A 17820-nucleotide genomic window follows, 5' to 3' on the forward strand; every position below is an offset into this window, starting at 1 on the left:
AGACCGTTGTCTCAAAAGTTTTACGTTCTCTCCACTTTACAAGTAAGTTTTTGCATACAAGATATGGATAGTCAATCTAGAAAAAGAACACGTTCGGGTGAAGATGGTAAAGGTCATTATGATTTTAATCTTGGAGAAAATCTGACTGAAAGATATAAAATCCTGGACAAGATGGGTGAAGGTACGTTTGGGCAAGTTTTAGAGTGTTGGGATCGTGAAAGGCAAGATTATGTAGCAGTTAAGGTTGTTCGTAGTATTCCTAAATACCGGGATGCGGCCATGATGGAAATTAATATACTTGAGTTTCTTGGTAAGCATGAAGACAGTGATATGCATTGTGTCCAGATTCGATATTGGTTTGAATATAACAACCATGTATGTATTGTTTTTGAGAAGCTTGGGCCAAGTTTATATGATTTCCAACGTAAAAACAGTCATTGTCCATATCATATAGATCTTGTTAAGGAGTTTGGGCGTCAACTTTTGGAGTCTGTAGCATACGTGCATGATTTGAAACTTGTTCATACAGATTTGAAGCCAGAGAATATCCTGCTCGTGTCTTCTGAGTATGTTAGGATTTCTTCCCGTTATAATGGATGGTGGGAACCAAAGGAGAGTGAGATAAAGCTAATTGATTTTGGTAGTTCTATATTTGAGGATGAACACCATACTTCTATTGTTTCGACAAGGCAATATCGTGCGCCGGAGGTGATTTTAGGATTAGGATGGAGTTATCCTTGTGATATATGGAGTGTCGGTTGCATACTTTTCGAGTTGTGCACTGGAAAATCGTTGTTCAATACACATGATAACTTGGAACATCTAGCTATGATGGAAAGGGTGTTGGGACCTCTACCAACGCACATGGCAGAAAGAGCTAGTCAAGGTGGTGCTAAGAAGTATTTCAAGAGGGAGAGGTTGAACTGGCCTGAAGGAGCAGTTTCAAGAGAGTATTAAAACTGTAAAAGAACTTGATTATCTAGAAGTTCTGGTTGACGAACATGTTCGACACCATAGAACCTTTATAAACTTATTGTACAAATTGTTGGACATTGATCAATCAGAACGTATTACAGCTCGCCAAGCGCTTGAGCATCCTTTCTTTCACTAAACCAAACTTAATTCTCTAAAAGGATTTATCCTCCATATTGATTTGGAGTGCACAACCTTGGTATAGGAATATAGGATGAAACGTTATATGATGGCAAGCCACTCTAAACTATTTGGAGTCGGTTTTTGATTTTCTGATTTTTGTTTTGTTGGTTTTTTTTGTTAGGTGTAGGCAGTTTTTTTAAATCTTTTAGTACTAGAATGGTGTTACGTACTCATTCCAGAAGATTTCCCACTACAGCAATGTACAATGTGGATGGTACTTAAATGGCCGCAAATCTCAACAAACTTCCTGAAACAATACGAGAATGGTTGTTTAAGTTGGATTTTCAACAAATACTCTTGTGGTATAGTTGTAAGATGACATTACAGTACTTTAATTTCTTCTAACAAGATCAGAGGAGTATGTGTCAGGTTTTGGATATTTTACATTGTTCATTGCGTGCAAAGGTCACATATTATTTCCTGTTGAAGACTTATGTTGGGTGTTATCTTATGAATGTAGATTAGGGACTATCTTACATTTAGCATTTATCTCTTTTTTTGCTTTCGATATTTTCAGAAAAAGTAACTGTGATCCAATTCTCATAGCTGAAATAAAAATGAACAATGGAATTTTAGGCGATACTTAATGAGGGAGCTTTATGTGATGCTAAGTTGCTGCTAATTGCTAAGTGGTTTGGTACCTATGCCCACAAACTAATAATTACGCTCTGCATGTTTTACTTGTAAACTTTTCCATGTAAATTTTAGCTTGCAGCCTTGCACAATGGATAGTTTTGAACTAGAACAGGACTGTTTCAAGTTATACTCTTTATACCTCTAAAGTCGTTCGTAAAGCCTAGCAATTACAAGTTGCATGTAAAACTTTGCAGTTCTGAAAAGGCAGCAAAGCTAGCTTTCACCGAATGTGCATCCCCTTTGTGGATTGTAGCGGTGAAACACCTACCAACCACTTGAAACATGCTCTGTTTCAGTCCAATACGACCTGGAAATAGTTGCTGATAACCAAACACAGCCCATATCGACATTGCTGATAGGTCAGATTCCCCAAAAGTTAGATATTATCAGAAAAACAATCAAATTCCAAGAATTTTGTCGAATCGAATTGTTGGTATCAGTTATTATGAGACATCTTGACATGTGAAATACTTTACATGCATTAAATAATAAATTCATATATTCTACAGCTAGGAATAAACTTCCAACTCGACAGTAGTGTGGAGTGTGGACAACGTTTTCTAGTTCAAACTTGTGAGAGTACAAAAAGTATGTTGCATTATAGTTGTTTGTAATAATCCAATAAATCTATCCTACTTCATTCACTAATAATCTAATACCACTGGTACCTCCCTAGTTTACATATTTATCTTCTGCCTCCCAATATACATGTATACACCTAAACCTGTATTCACCTGCACGTGTATCTTTTCTTGGTTATAATTCCTAAAACCTCAGATTTTCAGCAGGATAAATGCCACCAGTCCTGTCCCTAGGTTCTGTAGTTTTTCTGGATGTCCCCCAATTGTTTGTCTTCCCAACTTGTGTCGAAGGTACACTTGTCTCATTGATTTTCTCTCTACCATTGGTCCTGTAACAAAGAATGAGAAGAATCCATGTGACTACAATATAAAAGAAAGGGTAGGTAGTTTAGAGAAGAAGATCAGAAGCTTGAACGTACCTGATGTGAAATAAGAGGAAAAACACTCCTACAAGCGGCATCCCCCCCAGCAACTGTCTTCAAAAGTATTTTTCTGGGTGGCTTACAATCTGATGCTCCAACAACTCTCCCCACTTGTTCAAGTTTTACCTCCTCCTGCAGTGCACCACAAGTTCTCTTTACATCAAGGAATTTCAGCACGCACAGTTGTAGATATAAAATCTTTTCAGGAATTAGGGTCTCCCCCCCAACTAGATGGCCAATTAGGGTCTCCCCCCCAACTAGATGGCCAATTAGGGTCTCCCCCCAACCCCCCAATACACACAAAAAAAACACGGTCAACCCAAGTTGACTTTTTGTGTGTGTACTTGGGGGGAGACCCTAATTGACTCATCTAGTGGGGTGATACTAGTTAACCCTAAAACAAATAAAAACAAACCTAGTGTCACAAGAACAAAAAATCTTTTTTCATGAAAGGATGCACTATAGTGTTTGGGACACAGTAATGAAATTTTTTAGTTGTCGAACAGATATATGGTTGAATAGGAATCCGACTGCAAAGATATTAAGAAATATAAGTTAATCACCAAAAACTAACTTGAAAAGCCTAGCAGGGTAGCAGTATGTATACAATGATTACGCAGTCTTGGCTCTGAAACTTACATAGACGCAACTATGCAAATTCTACAAAGTGACGGAACTTTGAGGCTAATCTCCATTCTTAAAAACGAGAACGAGTCAAGTTCGCAAGCAAGCAAGCTCTGCATAAGGCACCGAACAAGACAAGTTGTTCCATAACCAGCTCAAACTACAACTTGGACCAAATATTTTCTGTTCACTTGTATAAGTTAACATATAAAACATGCTGTACATACACCCTTATAATTAGGCCGACTATTGTGATGTAATGATTTTTATCTCAGATAGTTTGCATAAATATGATCGATCACCTAATGCTGAAACTGCTTTCCTGTAGTCCACACAGTTTCACTAACTACAACCCAGTAACCCCCCCTTCCTACCTGTGCAATTTCAATAAAAAAACGCAGTTCATTGGCAACTCACCTTATTTTGCGCCACACAAGCAATATATTCGTTATGATTTGTACATGCTGGATATCCTGTTGTCACTTCATTTTCAACCATAAGATGCCGGTCACTTTGAACTTATTGGCAAACATTTGAACCTGTACATGTTACACTGGGATTGTTCTCTTGTGTTTGCATGCAAGGGAACAAGGCAATACCACCACCAAGATAAGTAACAGAGACGTCCACATTAATCACACTCGGCACATAAGTATCACGGTCACTGCACTTTTCTTCTCTAGTTGCCACTATACTAGCATTCAAACCTTCACTAGTAGATACTCTCAGGTCCTCTCTTACATCTGTGTTTGGTCCCTTTACATCGGAACCAGAATCCTTAACATTGTCTAGTGGAGGGTAAGTGAAATTTGTGCCATCTAATACCCTATAAACTCTAATAGGAGATTGACAAGTATAACTAGCAGATGTCCTATGTGGTGTATCAAATTTAGAAGCTTTGAGACCATTACTTCCATGTGATATTATTTCCAACTGACATTCTTCGGTTAAAAGAGGTTTGGTGGGATCAATTTCCTCCAAGTTTAAGTGAATCTGTCGCTTATCAGTATTCACTGTTGAGTCCACTGGAGTGTGATATTCAACTCTCTTCTGATGCTGTGGAAGTACTATATAGGGTTTGCTGAAAGCATGCTTTCCTTCAAACGTGATCTCCAAATTGGTGTCGTCCAGATCACATAACTCAGAAGAGGCTGAACTGGCATCTTCAAGTTCCTCGGAAGCTACCCTCCCAAGCTGAGATGTTGTGGTCTTGTAAATTGAGTGTGGTTCATGAAAAGTTGCTTCCCTGTGTAAATTATATGCAAACTCATTTTCACATCGATTCAGTGCAGAATATTCATCACTTTGAGGACCACGGTAACTTAGAGCTCTTTTTACTGCTTCCTTGTTCCCAGACAAAATCCTTGCATTTATCTGACAATCAAGGCCTGAAGGGGATAGCATACCGCCCGGCAGAGTGTCGGCAAACTGATTACTATCATTTAGCAGATTGAGTGCATCAAGAGAACCCTTGGCTTCCAAAAGACCATATGAACCATGACTACGCCGATCTATCTCCTCATCCTGATCACCTGATTGATAACTTTGTGATAAATAGTTCTCCACGTCCAGGGTACTTCCTCAAGTTGAACTCTCTGCATCTGAATACAGGGATGCACCACCACAAGAAATAGTTGAAGCAGGGATATAATATCCAAATACCTGATAATTGCTATCTGTGCTATCAGATTCTTCAGAGCAAGAATCATAATGTCTTCCATTGTCAAAAGCCCAGTATCTCTGCAATAGAAGTGCAAATTGCACAGTTAGAAAGCAAAATAAAAGTATAAAAAATATATGGAGGAACAGTTAAAAGCGAGTAATACATATTGGATATAAATTTTTCACAATGTATCTATGTGAGTATCCTACTTCCTTTTTTCCTTGAACCAGTGAGTGCAACTTAGAGCTAACCTGTCCATATTTTGGTATTGAAAGAATGTATGTACTACAGCCAGCAGAATTTACTGAAGATCTACATTGTGATTGCACCAAGCTATTACAAATGCCTTTAACCATATCTTTGGGCATCGTTACCGTATAGGTAACAACATCAAAATCTGGAACCTACCAAAAGAACAGATTTCCCTTAACTTAGAGCGTTTTCATGTAAAAGTGGTAACAGAAATCATATCGAATACATAATTAATCATCGAATACATAATTACTACTTCACACTGAACTTTTTGTAAAGGTTCTTACATTTAAATCTTTAGATCTGGCTTTCTTTGAGAGGTAACGAATACACAAACAAACTCTTCAGTAGTATCGTTTCTCAACAACATCTGACGGGGAGAAGAGATCGATACCAGTCAATCCCAAGACTTGGCAGATCTAAAGACGAGGAAAGGAGAAAAAGTTAGAAAAGACTTCAATTAATCACTGGAAGATTTTTAACATATATAAAAATGAGGTTAAATGGACCGTTTTGGCATTTTAGATTTCTCATTCTTCATTCCTTATAAGGTCGGTTAAGGTAATGAGATATTCAAGCTAAACTGGAACAATACAAAGTTAGAGTAAGAAAATCATTTCTTTTCCTCAATTTAGTCTATATAAAACATTGAAACCAATCGAACTCAAAGTACTGAAGTTTGTAACAAGTCAAAGAGTAGACTATACAAGCCATAGACAGAATAGCAAGGAGGATATTGTTATTCGCCACCATATTATGGTGGTCTATATGCGCTTGTTTTGCAGTAAAAAAACTTTACTGGAGAAAAAAGACTAGACCATGTTTGGTTCACCGGCAAAGACTAGACTTTCAAAGGATTAACAGTGTAAACAGACAGTACATATAATGAGGAGAGAGCCAAAACATCCGTCTTCTGCAGTTAAATACTGATTACAACTACGTCAATTAGATGCATGGGCCTATCAGGTCTTTAGATCTGTAACACAATATCCTTAATTAAGTAAGTAGGGTTTTTCTTACTGATAATTAAGAGCTTCGATGATACAAAGTATTACAAGTACCTTTCACATATGCAAAGTGACTCAAATCAGTGAACAAAGAAGTTTAACCACATTTCTTAACAAAATATAACAAAAAGGTAAATTGGTGAATAAAGGAAAATGAACTTACAAACCCCTACCATTTTATTAAATAAATGATAATGAACTTACAAAAATAAATAAATAAAGGAAAACAATGCATCCTACCTTGAGAAACGAGTGAACATTAGAGTAAGGCATGTACCTCCCAACGCTCTTCCCAGATGCCCCACTGATTTAGAGAAAAATGCCTTTGAGGATCCAAGCTTCATAAACTTTGTCAAAAGCATTTTCCACATAACTTTAGACACTTCAAATCTATAAAAGAAATAAATGGTAAAACCATCAGCATACAGTCAACGGAAGATTTTGTGTTTCTGATATTTCTCTTTAATCCACTTTCCATAACAGATAAAGAAGAGTAGTCGTGAAGCGGATGCCGAACTGAACCAGTTGACTCTCCTGTTCACTTATCTAAACATTTATAACCTGCCTTTTCCAATATCTACTCTGTATAGAAGAAAGTTTTGTATAACCCTAACCTAAACAACAAACATAGTAGAAATGATAAAAACCACGAGAAAAGCATCCGAGAACTTACAACAATATTCCATCAGCGAGTAAATCAGTAACACTTATCTCTTCATCCAATCTTGTCTTCAGCACTTCTCCAAGCCATATTCTTGTTTGAGTCTGTATGATGCAGTGAACCAAACAGATTAGTAATGTCATAGGTGCACTGTAACAAAAGGCTAGTAATTGAATCAAATCACCAGAACCAATTTCTGAAGGAACAGATTCCCTTTACTATGATCACTGGATGCTATCTTAAGTTATAGCATTGAGCAAAGTGGCTGGCAAGGCAAGTTTGATTTCCGTGTCCTATTTTAGCAAGGAGCAGCAGTGTTGTACATAAAGTGATAAAGACATGTTATTGCATATGAATACTGCTCTATGATATAGTGCAAAAAGATATTTTTGACTCGAGGGAAACAAAGGGTACAAATGTACAATCATGATATGGTCTTCTTTGTAAGCTAAGGAGTTGTCCTTTTGACAACCAAAGGCCATTTTTGACAAGCAAAAACTAGATTCTCCTCTTCTATGTTTGATAAAATTTTCAGAAGAATATTAAGTTTTGTAACCACAAGGCACCAATACAAAGAGCTCATGCGTAAGGGAGTCACAGAGAAAGCAGCAGTGGCATATTGAGTTCTGGAGAAAGAATTAACCTTGCTTACTCTCCCGAGTAATGATTGAAAACTACCTTACAAGATTTCGCTAAAGAAGTACAGCCAATATATCCACAAATACTGTGCTTTATCTTCTTTACCGTCCTGTCTGAAGATACCCTTCTTCAGAGCAGAACTGCTTCTTGATCCATTAAATAACAAATCTTTGATTTTTTAATCAGGGAGCTAGTAATGTTTCAAAATTGATATGCTTCTAACTTTATGTATACTTTGTCGCAGAAAATTAAAACCTCTAGATATTGAACTCTAGTTTCTTTAGATGCATAATTACTTCATGTCGGCGACTGCGTGCCACTTTCTTCCTATGTAATCTATAACGAATCAAGTTTCTAACATCAATAATAAACCAAGTCAACCAAAAAGGGAAGAACCCCTGCATACTCAAAAATTAAAAATTGTTTATAGGATTGTCCAATGAATATTAGCATTCTTTCATTGTATAGTTGTCCTAAACTATTCAATCCATGTATGATAATGGTTTCAATTGTTTTTTCCTTACATTTCTAGCTAGTGTCTACTAGAATTCATACAATTGACTTTGACAACAAGGTTGCATTACTTAATAAAATAGATTCATGTACATGCAAAGTGTTTATACAATAAGCAGCCTGGTATACTAAGTTAATTAATCTCTAGTTTATCATTATTTTTCTTGTTTACGACCCTCTTCCACAATCAAATTATTAAGACACCAAAGACTTAAAAAAACATAATAACAATCTTACTGCATGTGAGCCAAGCACTTCACAGTTATGATCTAGTCAACACTGATCTTTGCTAAATTTTGTGAACTAATAAGACCCAAGTTTTGATTGAATAAGTAATTACCAGTTCATGTATATATAACTTAAAATACATTAAAAAGAGAGAATAAAAGAAACAGCAAGTTTGAGAAATGAAAAGAAATATTGTGCAAGCCTGCAAGAAGACATCATCGAGTTGACGAAAGCTTGCCTCAGCAAAAAACGGGTAGGAAGTATTGGCTTGAAGTCTATATGAACCTCTTTTAAGTGTACGTGTCATCAGTACGTGCAAATATTACAAGAAGAAGAAGCAGTACGTGCAAATATTTCGCGCCAAACTTACTCCACAGGCATGGCAAGTTCTACTTCCTCGTTTTCAAGAAGAGAGAAAGAAATAAGAGTCAAGACTGAGAGTTACCCCGTTTGCCCACAGTCGAATCCGAGAGGAGACTAAACACACATGTTGCTTTGAGACTGGCATTTGGACGAGAATCTAGATGTTTCCCACGAGTCGATGCGCTAGGAGGTAGTATTGACAACCTCTTTTCCCAACTGGACGACGTATGTATGCTCCAAATGCAGCACTACGTCTCTAGACCCGTCCTAAAATTGTCGAGGATCTATGACGCACCTTGAGTGTCCTCATAAACTAATTGGTATTAGTATTGCACCAAGGACGTTCCTACCTGATAGTCCGAAGACTATGATGAATGATAAGAATTCATCTCTCCCTTATATAGTCAATAAGTATTTTCCACTATAGCCCAAATGGGACACAGATCTAGGTGTGAACCTCTCCCAGATTAGATGTTCCACTATTCTATTTGGTCTGTCTCGAATCGTACTAAACGATGAAAATGAAATTGGGCACCAAACTCATAGTTTGACTATAAGTTGACTTTTGGTGACTTTTCTTGACATGTGATATTTGGATAGATTTGAACTTTTAATTTGGCATATATATAAGTTCACTTTTATGACCCCGTCACACCCAATCCCCAATTGATGATTTATACTAGTATACTGCTATGTAGTGGGGCGTGAGTGGAGAGGGAGAGAAATGAAGAGGAGAGACGAGGAATGAGGACAAATAGACAGAAACCAACCAAATGAATTTTTGTCCGCATAGCCCACTCGCCCATAACGTTCGCACCGCTCAATTGATAAAGGCATCTCCAATGGAGAGTGTAAACCGTATAAAGTGTAAAATTTACACTCCAAATATCAAAAAATTCTTTCCAATGGAGGTGGTATACCGTAGATAATAGAGTATTAGTTAATAGAAGAAGTGGGAAATTCCTCATCCCGCTATCAGTTGATAAATAGCTCGAGCGACACTTTAACCAACGTCCGAACAAAAAAAAATTCGGGGGGCACTTTAAGTAACGTCCTTTTCTAATTCTAAAATAATTTTTTAACTCGAACGTCACTTTAAGTGACGTTCTAGTTTAAATTAAAGAGATACATCATTTTAAATGACGTCCGAATTTAAAATCTAATTTTTTTTACACTTCTCCATAGGAGAGTACATAATATAGATATTTATAAGCTATACAATAGTATCTAATTACACCAAGGTGGAGGTGTTATTTTACACCCCCCATTGGACATGCTCTAAAACGCCGGGGTGTAAACAATGAAACGTGATGATATAAGTACGAAGAGACCCCTAGAAAAGTTGAACAGCAATCGCATTTAAAGAAGTTGAGGCACGTGTGAACCACAAATACGAAGAGACTTGTCAGTCGGTCAGTCCTACGTTCCATTTGTTTGAACCATCGCATAAAAAAGAAAGAAAGAAAGAAAGAAATGAAGACAAGCATGTCACGGTTGATTCACTCCTCACTCCCAAAACTCTAGTAAGCAATGTGAAACTTTTTGCCTTCTTTTTCATATTTTATCATTTAATATATATTTTCTCTATGATGAAACAGTGCGGCAGGTTTTTCTAGAAACGGCAGATTACTATCTACCACGGTTGATCAGGCATTTAAAGTTGAGGAAGCAGAAACTGTAAATGTCCCACCACCTCCATCAGATAAGGTATTATTATTCACTTCCTCATTTTTACCTACTATTATTTATTAATTTTTTTTTTTTTTTTTTTTTAGTTGCTTGTTTTGGGTGGAAATGGATTTGTTGGTTCACATGTTTGCAAACAAGCTCTCGACCGTGGTTTATCAGTTGCTAGTCTCAGCAGGTACTTTTCCCCTTATCAACTAACTGGATACAAACCAAATTTAATATGGTCTCAGGATTAATCTTTGGAATTCCAGTTATGATAGACTTAAAATATACGACCTCTTTTGATGAGACAACTTTCATATCCCGAAAGAGACTTTCTTTTGTAGCTAGCCAAGGTTTTCCACTATAAAAAGCAGACGTCTTACCTTAATTTAGTAAGATATTCTTGGGTGTATACACGAAGAATATCATCTTGGAGGAAGTAGGCTGTCCTCGTAATAAAGTGGGAAGCGGTAGTCTGTTTTAGGAGGGTTAACGTTCTTAGGTGAGAAGAATTTTTCATACTGAAAATTGCTAGACAAATATTGGAGCAGAGAAGAGACCTTTATGATGAAGATTTTTAATCAATTAATGTCAACCTTGTTTCATTTCATATGTTGTTTCTTTCAGGTCCGGAAGGTCATCCATAAAGGACTCTTGGGCTAGCAATGTGGATTGGCATCAAGGTTATCTTTCACTATCTTTTGACTTTTGTTTTCATTTTGGTTTGCTTTTGTATTATTTTTCATCTGCCTCACTTGTCAAAAAAATAAAAAATAAAAAATCTGCTGCATTTGTTAAGAAATTCTAGTTATTGTAATGTTTTTTGTTCTACTCTCTTTTTTTTTTCAGGAAACCTGCTGATGCCTGATTCGTTACAAGATGCAATGAAGGGGGTGACCTTTGTGGTATGTCATCCTTTATCCAGAACTTTGCATCTTTGACTCAACTTTCATAACGTGCAATAGCCACCTAACTCAATAGATTTGGTAGTTCTTGTTATCATTCTCACTACTACTACTATTTGATAATAATACTTACATTAATGACATTATTATTACGATTATTGGTATATTAAATGTTCATGATCTTTAATTTTTTTGATGAAAAAAATAAATTAAGAAATCAGTTTTGCATATCTATTTCATAACATATGATTTTTACTTCCATGTCACAAGAATGGGGAGGTGGAGTTGACATGGAAGTAATGTGTCACTCGATCTAGATGTAATATGTTATCGAAGGAATACGTATATCTTTCATACTCTTATTTTTCTTCTTACTATTTTTTCCCTTAATGTTTGGTTCTTCTTCTTTTATATCTCTTTATTTTCCGGCAGATATCTTGTGTTGGAGGTTTTGGATCAAACTCTCATATGTATAAAATCAATGGGACTGCAAACATCAATGCCATTAGAGCTGCTGCAGAACATGGTAAGGAATCATACTTGTTAGTATTTTCTTAGCTATTATGAATTAATTAAAAGAAAATGTGACAAATGGAGTAGAACTAAGGCATAATTTTCAAATAAAGTTAGGCTCAATTGGTCTTGTTTTCTTTTTATTTAAAAAACGTAAGATAATTGCTAGGTAAACCAAGTATGACCTTCTGGTCTGGATTTGGTGGTTCAACATACCCCAACTTGTCAGTTTTGTATAAAGTTCTTCAGTGAAATGCTCAACTATGAAGAACCATCGTCCATCTTATTTGCCATTTCCCTTGATAATCTGATTTTTCCATGTAAAACAAATTGCTGAAAGTTTCTTTGTTTCTCCATGCAGGCGTAAAGCGATTTGTATATGTATCTGCTGCTGACTTTGGGTTGGTGAATTATTTACTCCAAGGTTATTATGAGGGAAAGGTACTTTTGTGCAATAGTATTCATACAAGATAAAAATATTGCTTCTCACTTTTTCTACGTCAATTGATTAACCTCTAAATTGTTATGATGCAGAGAGCTGCTGAGACAGAATTATTCACTAGATTCCCCTATGGAGGTCAGCCTTCTAACTGTTAGTGATTTTCTATTTGGTGACGTCGGGAGACTATTTACCAAGCCAGTGAACTGGACGTTGGATTTTGGATTCTCTGAAATACATTAATGTTTTTTGCCTATTTTTCTTCTATGAAAGTTATTGTCACTTGGATATAGGTGAAAATACATATGTTGAAATTGTGGTCATCTTTGTGACCGTAGCAAAGGCAACCGTTAGACCTATACATGTCATCCTTACCCCTATGGACATTCCCATACATTACTTGAGATCCACATACTTAAAAGCTTTACTGAAATGAACAATATTAAAGTGGTGAACCTATCAAACCTTTCCTTTTCAGGTGTTATTCTTAGGCCAGGTTTTATACATGGTACACGCCAGGTGGGGAGCATGAAGGTACCTTTAGGTATTATCGGGGCACCAATGGAGATGGTAAGGTTTCTCTTCTTCGCTAGTAATTACTGTATACTTCTACTAAGAGGCTCTTTCTCCTACTAAGTATGGTTTACAACCATGTTGTTATTATTCTTAACGTTAATCTTCATCCTGTTTATTTAGTCCTTGGTATGAGGTCTCTCAGCTATTGAAATTGTCAGGTTGGAGTCTCAAAAACCCAAAACAACATTGCAACCACCTAACCACTTAGGCTGCATTTCTTTAATAAACTGAATATCATAGCCATTTTTTCAATTGGAATCTAGTAGACACGTATTCAACATTTCAACTCCACTTGTAGGTAGACCTGGTTGAACAAGATATTAATAATTATAATTATGGAATTTGTCTTTCTGGTGCTGTTTCCAGTCACGTTTTACCGTTGCATCTTTGCATATATTTAGAACACAGTACATTGTGTAACGTTGTATCTTCGAAAATCTGGAAACAGCTTATGAATTCAGCATAACCACATGCAACCAGGCCAAGGCTGTGCGTTGAGGGATTTTGGCTTCCAACATGTCCTAATTTCTTTACGTTGCTAGGAAGACATATTAAAGCACTGTCTTTAAACATTCAATTCTCAATGCTGTCATTCTTTTCGCTAGTAACACCTCTATACAATATCACCACAGGTTCTCCAACATGCAAAACCACTTAACCGAGTTCCACTTGTTGGTCCACTGTTTACGCCTCCTGTCAGTGTGACTGCAGTTGCGAAGGTTGCTGTTAGAGCTGCTACAGATCCCGTATTTCCTCCTGGCATCATGGACGTGTATGGTATACTTCGCCATAGCCAGTGAATTTTGAATCCACTTTTTGAATTTTTTTTCGTTCTTCCAATATAGCATATGCTGAGATTAGAGAGATCTTTTCCGAATCTGTTTTTTCTTTTATTTTACGAAATAAGATGTGTATGTATGCGTTATTGATAATTTTTAGATCGACAACCTGCAAAGTATGTTGACGGAGTATTATAGAGTTAGACTTAAACAAAGAGACTGTCAACAAGGGGGAAACGAACAACACTTGGGAAAGAAAAAAAAAACAGAGGAGACCCAAAAAGAATGTTAATAAGTTTTTCTGACAATTAAGAAATGTCTGAAAGGATTTTGTTTGGTCCTTTTGAGCTCCTGTACAGATTGGTTGGAATGAATTGGAATGAAGATAAAACGGTTCTGTTACTTTAATGAAGTTATTATATCTCAATAAGGAGCCTCCATTGTAGAATTTGTAACTTCAAACATGTCGATTTTTTTTTTGTTTGAGAGTAGGTTTCAAGTAGTTTGGTTAGACCTTGACGTCATGAGTTCATGGATGAAGAAGATTGGTTTTTGCATACAAGAGTATTATACCCCTTACGATGATGTGCTTACAGATGTTAATGATAAGAGCATAAACATCAAATTTGAACCTTGGCATATTCTACTAATTAAGGTAATCAATCAGATTATCTTAATGAAGATATTAAATTGTTGACAAGCTAACATATGGCATAACAACAGATCCTATCCATAATGTCCCATTGTTTTCGTCCACTTCACTGACTGATTCTAGATTCCTTCCATTGTTGCTTCTCAATGCCTCGACAACCTTACCTTTGTCATCGAGTCGAGCCGCCACCGTATCATCCATAGAAAATGTCATTGTCGTACTGATGGTATCTGATTGGGCCGTCGTTTGTGGATTTGAATCAATGGACTTTGCAAGCCTTCCTCTTCCATTGTTGAGTGCAACCCAGTATTCTCCCTTAGAATTTCTCTTGATATTATCAGGGTGGCCTGAGAGTTGCGAGAATACGTCACTAGTTCTCGCCTTGGGACCTTGAAGCCAATACCTCAGAATTCGACTCCTTGTGGTCTCTGCAACAAGAATGTAAGTATTGTCTTTGCTTAGAGCCACTCCATTTGCCATTTTGAGACCTCTTAGTAAAACTGTCACCTCTCCATTTTGAGGGTTGTACTTCATTAATCTTCCTGTATTATCACCACTTAGCAGTAATAACAGGTATGCCCTGCAAGAATTTGACGAAGCTATTAAGGCTAGTAAACCTCGTGGCTCATATATAGATAAAATACTGCAGTGGCTTAGTTAATCTACAAAAACACATAAAAGAAAAGGCAAGACATGCTTAAAGGAACCAGGGTTACCATCTTTGGAACCAAATGCTACTATCTGTGAAATAAACTAAGCCGTTTTCCTGATCGATATCAACAGCATTGGTGAACCAAAAGCGAACACCTTCTGCACTAGTCGCAAGTGGTGTCGCTACCCCACCTCTGGGCCCAACCTTTAAAAGCCCAAAATAGGCATCTGCTATGTATAGCTCGCATGTCTTCTTATTGAATTGCAAGCCCAGTGGCCTCCCGCATACATGTTCGAGTGTGGGGTTATTTGAGCCATCACAGATTTCCCTCCGCCTGTCACATGATCATACCAACTCAACAGATTAAGACAGACATATGTATGGTCTTCAAAAGTCGAAATTACTAGAATAGACTCATTGACTGTTCAATAAGAGTGAATAATCATGTGTATTCACGATTTGAAATTATTTTGAGATTTTGTGAGATGTAAATTTGCAAATTACAACACACAGGCCTACAAAACATAGCAGCAACTGTGTTTTATTCTATACCACAAAACCTATTTTGTGAAACCGACGTGCCAGTTCAACCTGTGTTGGAGGGTTCACACCATTCCTTCTCGGTGTATTTACTCATTGTCAGTACTTTGACCTACAAACTTTAGACGACCTTCTAGACAAGCTTAAGACCTGTGTAATCTGCTACCTCTCATGTCAAGATTGTTAGATGGAAAATAGTTAATGAATCATCTTTAAAAAATAAAAAACATCGACACTCCTGTGTGTTTGTGTGTGTCATATCTTTTTTTTTTATAATAATATTGCAATTATATATATACGATCTGCGACTATAAAAATATCAACCAAGAGTCCAAAAGTTGTTTTCTCAAAAGTCATCAACCACGCACTGACTCTTCTGCGTGTTTGTGTGTGTCAAAGCCTCAAAGGGATTCTGATATCTCCCTTGTCATCAATGTTTTTTGTTTCGCAAATCTACATTTCTCTACATGAACCATAATAGTTCGTTTTTGGTTTGGCAGTCGATCTACATTACATGATAACCATAATAGTTGTTAAGATTGTGAAGATAAATGAATATGGTACACCTTACGAATACTCAGTAAAAGTGAGTACATACATAAATAGCTAGTCAGCAGTTTAAAGTGAACATGCATGCAGAACCACTAGCAGTTTTTTTTTTTTCGATAATCACAAGCAGCTTTATATATAGAAGTACATATATGAACCAAAATATCTGGTAGCTAAAGAGCCTAAGACAATCAAAATGTGATGTAGTTAAGGCCTGCATGCATACCTATTTTGAGAAGTGACGGCAAATTCAGTCCAACCATGGCTTTGACCTTGCCACTTTAAAATACGACCATCTGATATACCAGTATATGGACCTTCCCCATTGCAATCAAAGGCAAAACTTTCAGGTCCAACTCCAGATTTAAGTTGGAGCCTTTGGTAGCTTTTAACTTTGTTATCATTTTCTCCTACTTGTGTATAGAGTGTGAAAGAAGGAAAAAAAGATGGCAGAAGAAAAATATGCCAAGAAGGGAAGTTGGCGTTATGGAATAAGTGGGGGCAATCAGCTTGAAAGCCATAGCTATTGATTTGGAATGGAAAAACATAGAGAGAACTAGACTTCTTGTACTGAATAGTGTATTCAAGAAATTCTCACCAGTCATTACTATAGTAGTTGTGAGTTTAAAATCCATATTCAATGGCCGGTAAGTCGTACTCTTGATTATTTCACACACAAGCAGCCAACTGGAGCTATTGAATGCTATATTAAGAAATAAACCAGTAGCTAGAAGCAAGCCTAGCTAGAATGTAACTGCTATATTCAAGTATTCAACTATATATGAATAAACATTTCTGTGCCATCTAAAACATGCAGTGGTTTAGTCGTGTAGTGTACCCGTTTTAGGAACATACATGCATGTATTTGTCAATCGAAGTGATTTAATTTCGTCTATTATTTTTATTGCATAAACGACATCAAAACATCGCAGAGAATGAAAACTATAGGACTAATATACAATTGGAACAAGTTGGGATCGTGAAACCATTCATTGTGTATTTGTGCTGTATTACTTGTATATATCCTCAAGATAAGGAACCACCTAAGGAGTAAGGACACAATATTTTGGAAACTTCGTCCCAAATGAAATCAAATAATGTCCAACTCGCGCCAGATCTAGCTAGTTGCTTTAATGTAGATTTTTGGACAACTACTGTACAAGAACTATGTGATCTTATTAACACGTTTATAAATTCCTTTATTTCTTGCGATTTAGCTACATTTGGAAAGGATCGTGATTTTAAAGACTCATATGACCCAGAACGGCAGAACCACTGCCAATAATATAGACGTACATGCATCTGATTCTGAATTTTGGGGGGAAAATTAAAATTGAGCCGTATAGCTTTGACTTGGTAGTGTGGTAGGAGAATGCCGAAAACGCAAGGACCCACTGCATTTTATAGGGTTGGCAGCGCACAGTGGGCATTGGATCTCCCCATTTATTTATCTCTAAATGAATTACTTTTCCGGACTCCACGGTCATAAAGTCAAACTTATTTCTGAACAATTGACTGATGATAAGGTACGTTCAATGTAAATAAGTGAATATCGTTCAGATAGCTTAGCTGAAGTGTTAAAGAGATGATCACATCTCACAAAATGTTCAACTAAACTCCCAGTCGTTTAAAAGCGGCCAATCTGCAATTACATCACTTGCTCAGTAGTGTCATAAAAACATGTATTTTGAGAACTTATGTTCACATGTTGGTAATATTTGGACTTTGGCTTCTTGGAGTAATATCTTAATATCAGCAATGCTTCCGATTTTGCTACTTGTTCAAATGATGGTTTCAAAC

At 36.6% G+C, this 17820-nt stretch overlaps 3 protein-coding genes and 1 pseudogene across 17 annotated transcripts; 2 read left to right on the forward strand and 2 right to left on the reverse strand.

Moving 5' to 3' along the window:
• The first annotated feature begins 117 nt into the window (after window positions 1-117).
• On the forward strand, window positions 118-9521 carry LOC147521657 (serine/threonine-protein kinase AFC3 pseudogene; annotated as a pseudogene).
• LOC147521658 (protein OPAQUE10-like) lies at window positions 2253-9095 on the reverse strand. Of its 15 annotated transcripts, none has more exons than XM_086579416.1 (8): window positions 8620-9095; window positions 7014-7105; window positions 6581-6730; window positions 5621-5752; window positions 5333-5478; window positions 3836-5158; window positions 2792-2926; window positions 2253-2701 (listed from the first exon to the last, which is right to left on the reverse strand). In XM_086579416.1, the coding sequence occupies exons 1-4, from the start codon at window positions 8686-8688 to the stop codon at window positions 5731-5733; spliced, it is 333 nt and encodes a 110-aa protein (XP_086435542.1). In that variant the 5' UTR covers window positions 8689-9095; the 3' UTR covers window positions 2253-2701; window positions 2792-2926; window positions 3836-5158; window positions 5333-5478; window positions 5621-5730. The 15 variants fall into 15 exon arrangements, with proteins under 15 accessions (XP_086435542.1, XP_086435499.1, XP_086435169.1 ...); XM_086579373.1 differs by having other exon boundaries at window positions 5333-5485; XM_086579043.1 differs by having other exon boundaries at window positions 5333-5485; window positions 8620-8885.
• A 567-nt stretch (window positions 9522-10088) lies between the features above and the next one.
• On the forward strand, window positions 10089-13780 carry LOC147521659 (uncharacterized protein At1g32220, chloroplastic-like). Its single transcript, XM_086579498.1, has 10 exons — window positions 10089-10267; window positions 10343-10451; window positions 10520-10608; window positions 11043-11098; window positions 11265-11320; window positions 11753-11846; window positions 12195-12274; window positions 12368-12410; window positions 12751-12842; window positions 13481-13780. Exons 1-10 carry the CDS (start codon window positions 10218-10220, stop codon window positions 13646-13648), a joined length of 837 nt encoding a protein of 278 aa, XP_086435624.1. The 5' UTR covers window positions 10089-10217; the 3' UTR covers window positions 13649-13780.
• LOC147521660 (protein STRICTOSIDINE SYNTHASE-LIKE 10-like) lies at window positions 13775-16625 on the reverse strand. Its single transcript, XM_086566109.1, has 4 exons — window positions 16619-16625; window positions 16247-16529; window positions 14996-15265; window positions 13775-14859 (listed from the first exon to the last, which is right to left on the reverse strand). Exons 1-4 carry the CDS (start codon window positions 16623-16625, stop codon window positions 14313-14315), a joined length of 1107 nt encoding a protein of 368 aa, XP_086422235.1. The 3' UTR covers window positions 13775-14312.
• Window positions 16626-17820: the final 1195 nt, after the last annotated feature.

Source organism: Coptis chinensis, chromosome 1 (assembly GCF_015680905.1).
Source record: "Coptis chinensis isolate HL-2020 chromosome 1, ASM1568090v1, whole genome shotgun sequence".
Classification (NCBI taxonomy): Eukaryota; Viridiplantae; Streptophyta; class Magnoliopsida; order Ranunculales; family Ranunculaceae; genus Coptis; species Coptis chinensis.

Coding starts and splice junctions, on each gene's coding strand:
- LOC147521658 (XM_086579043.1), bottom strand. CDS start 4,822: ATGCTATCCCCTTCAGGCCTTGATTGTCAGATAAATGCAAGGATTTTG.
- LOC147521660 (XM_086566109.1), bottom strand. Junction 15,266..16,246: donor GCCGTCACTTCTCAAAATAG/GTATGCATGCAG, acceptor ATCATGTGACAG/GCGGAGGGAAATCTGTGATG. Junction 14,860..14,995: donor AGCATTTGGTTCCAAAGATG/GTAACCCTGGTT, acceptor AAATTCTTGCAG/GGCATACCTGTTATTACTGC.
- LOC147521659 (XM_086579498.1), top strand. CDS start 10,218: ATGAAGACAAGCATGTCACGGTTGATTCACTCCTCACTCCCAAAACTC. Junction 10,452..10,519: donor CACCACCTCCATCAGATAAG/GTATTATTATTC, acceptor TTTTTTTTTTAG/TTGCTTGTTTTGGGTGGAAA. Junction 11,847..12,194: donor TAGAGCTGCTGCAGAACATG/GTAAGGAATCAT, acceptor TTCTCCATGCAG/GCGTAAAGCGATTTGTATAT.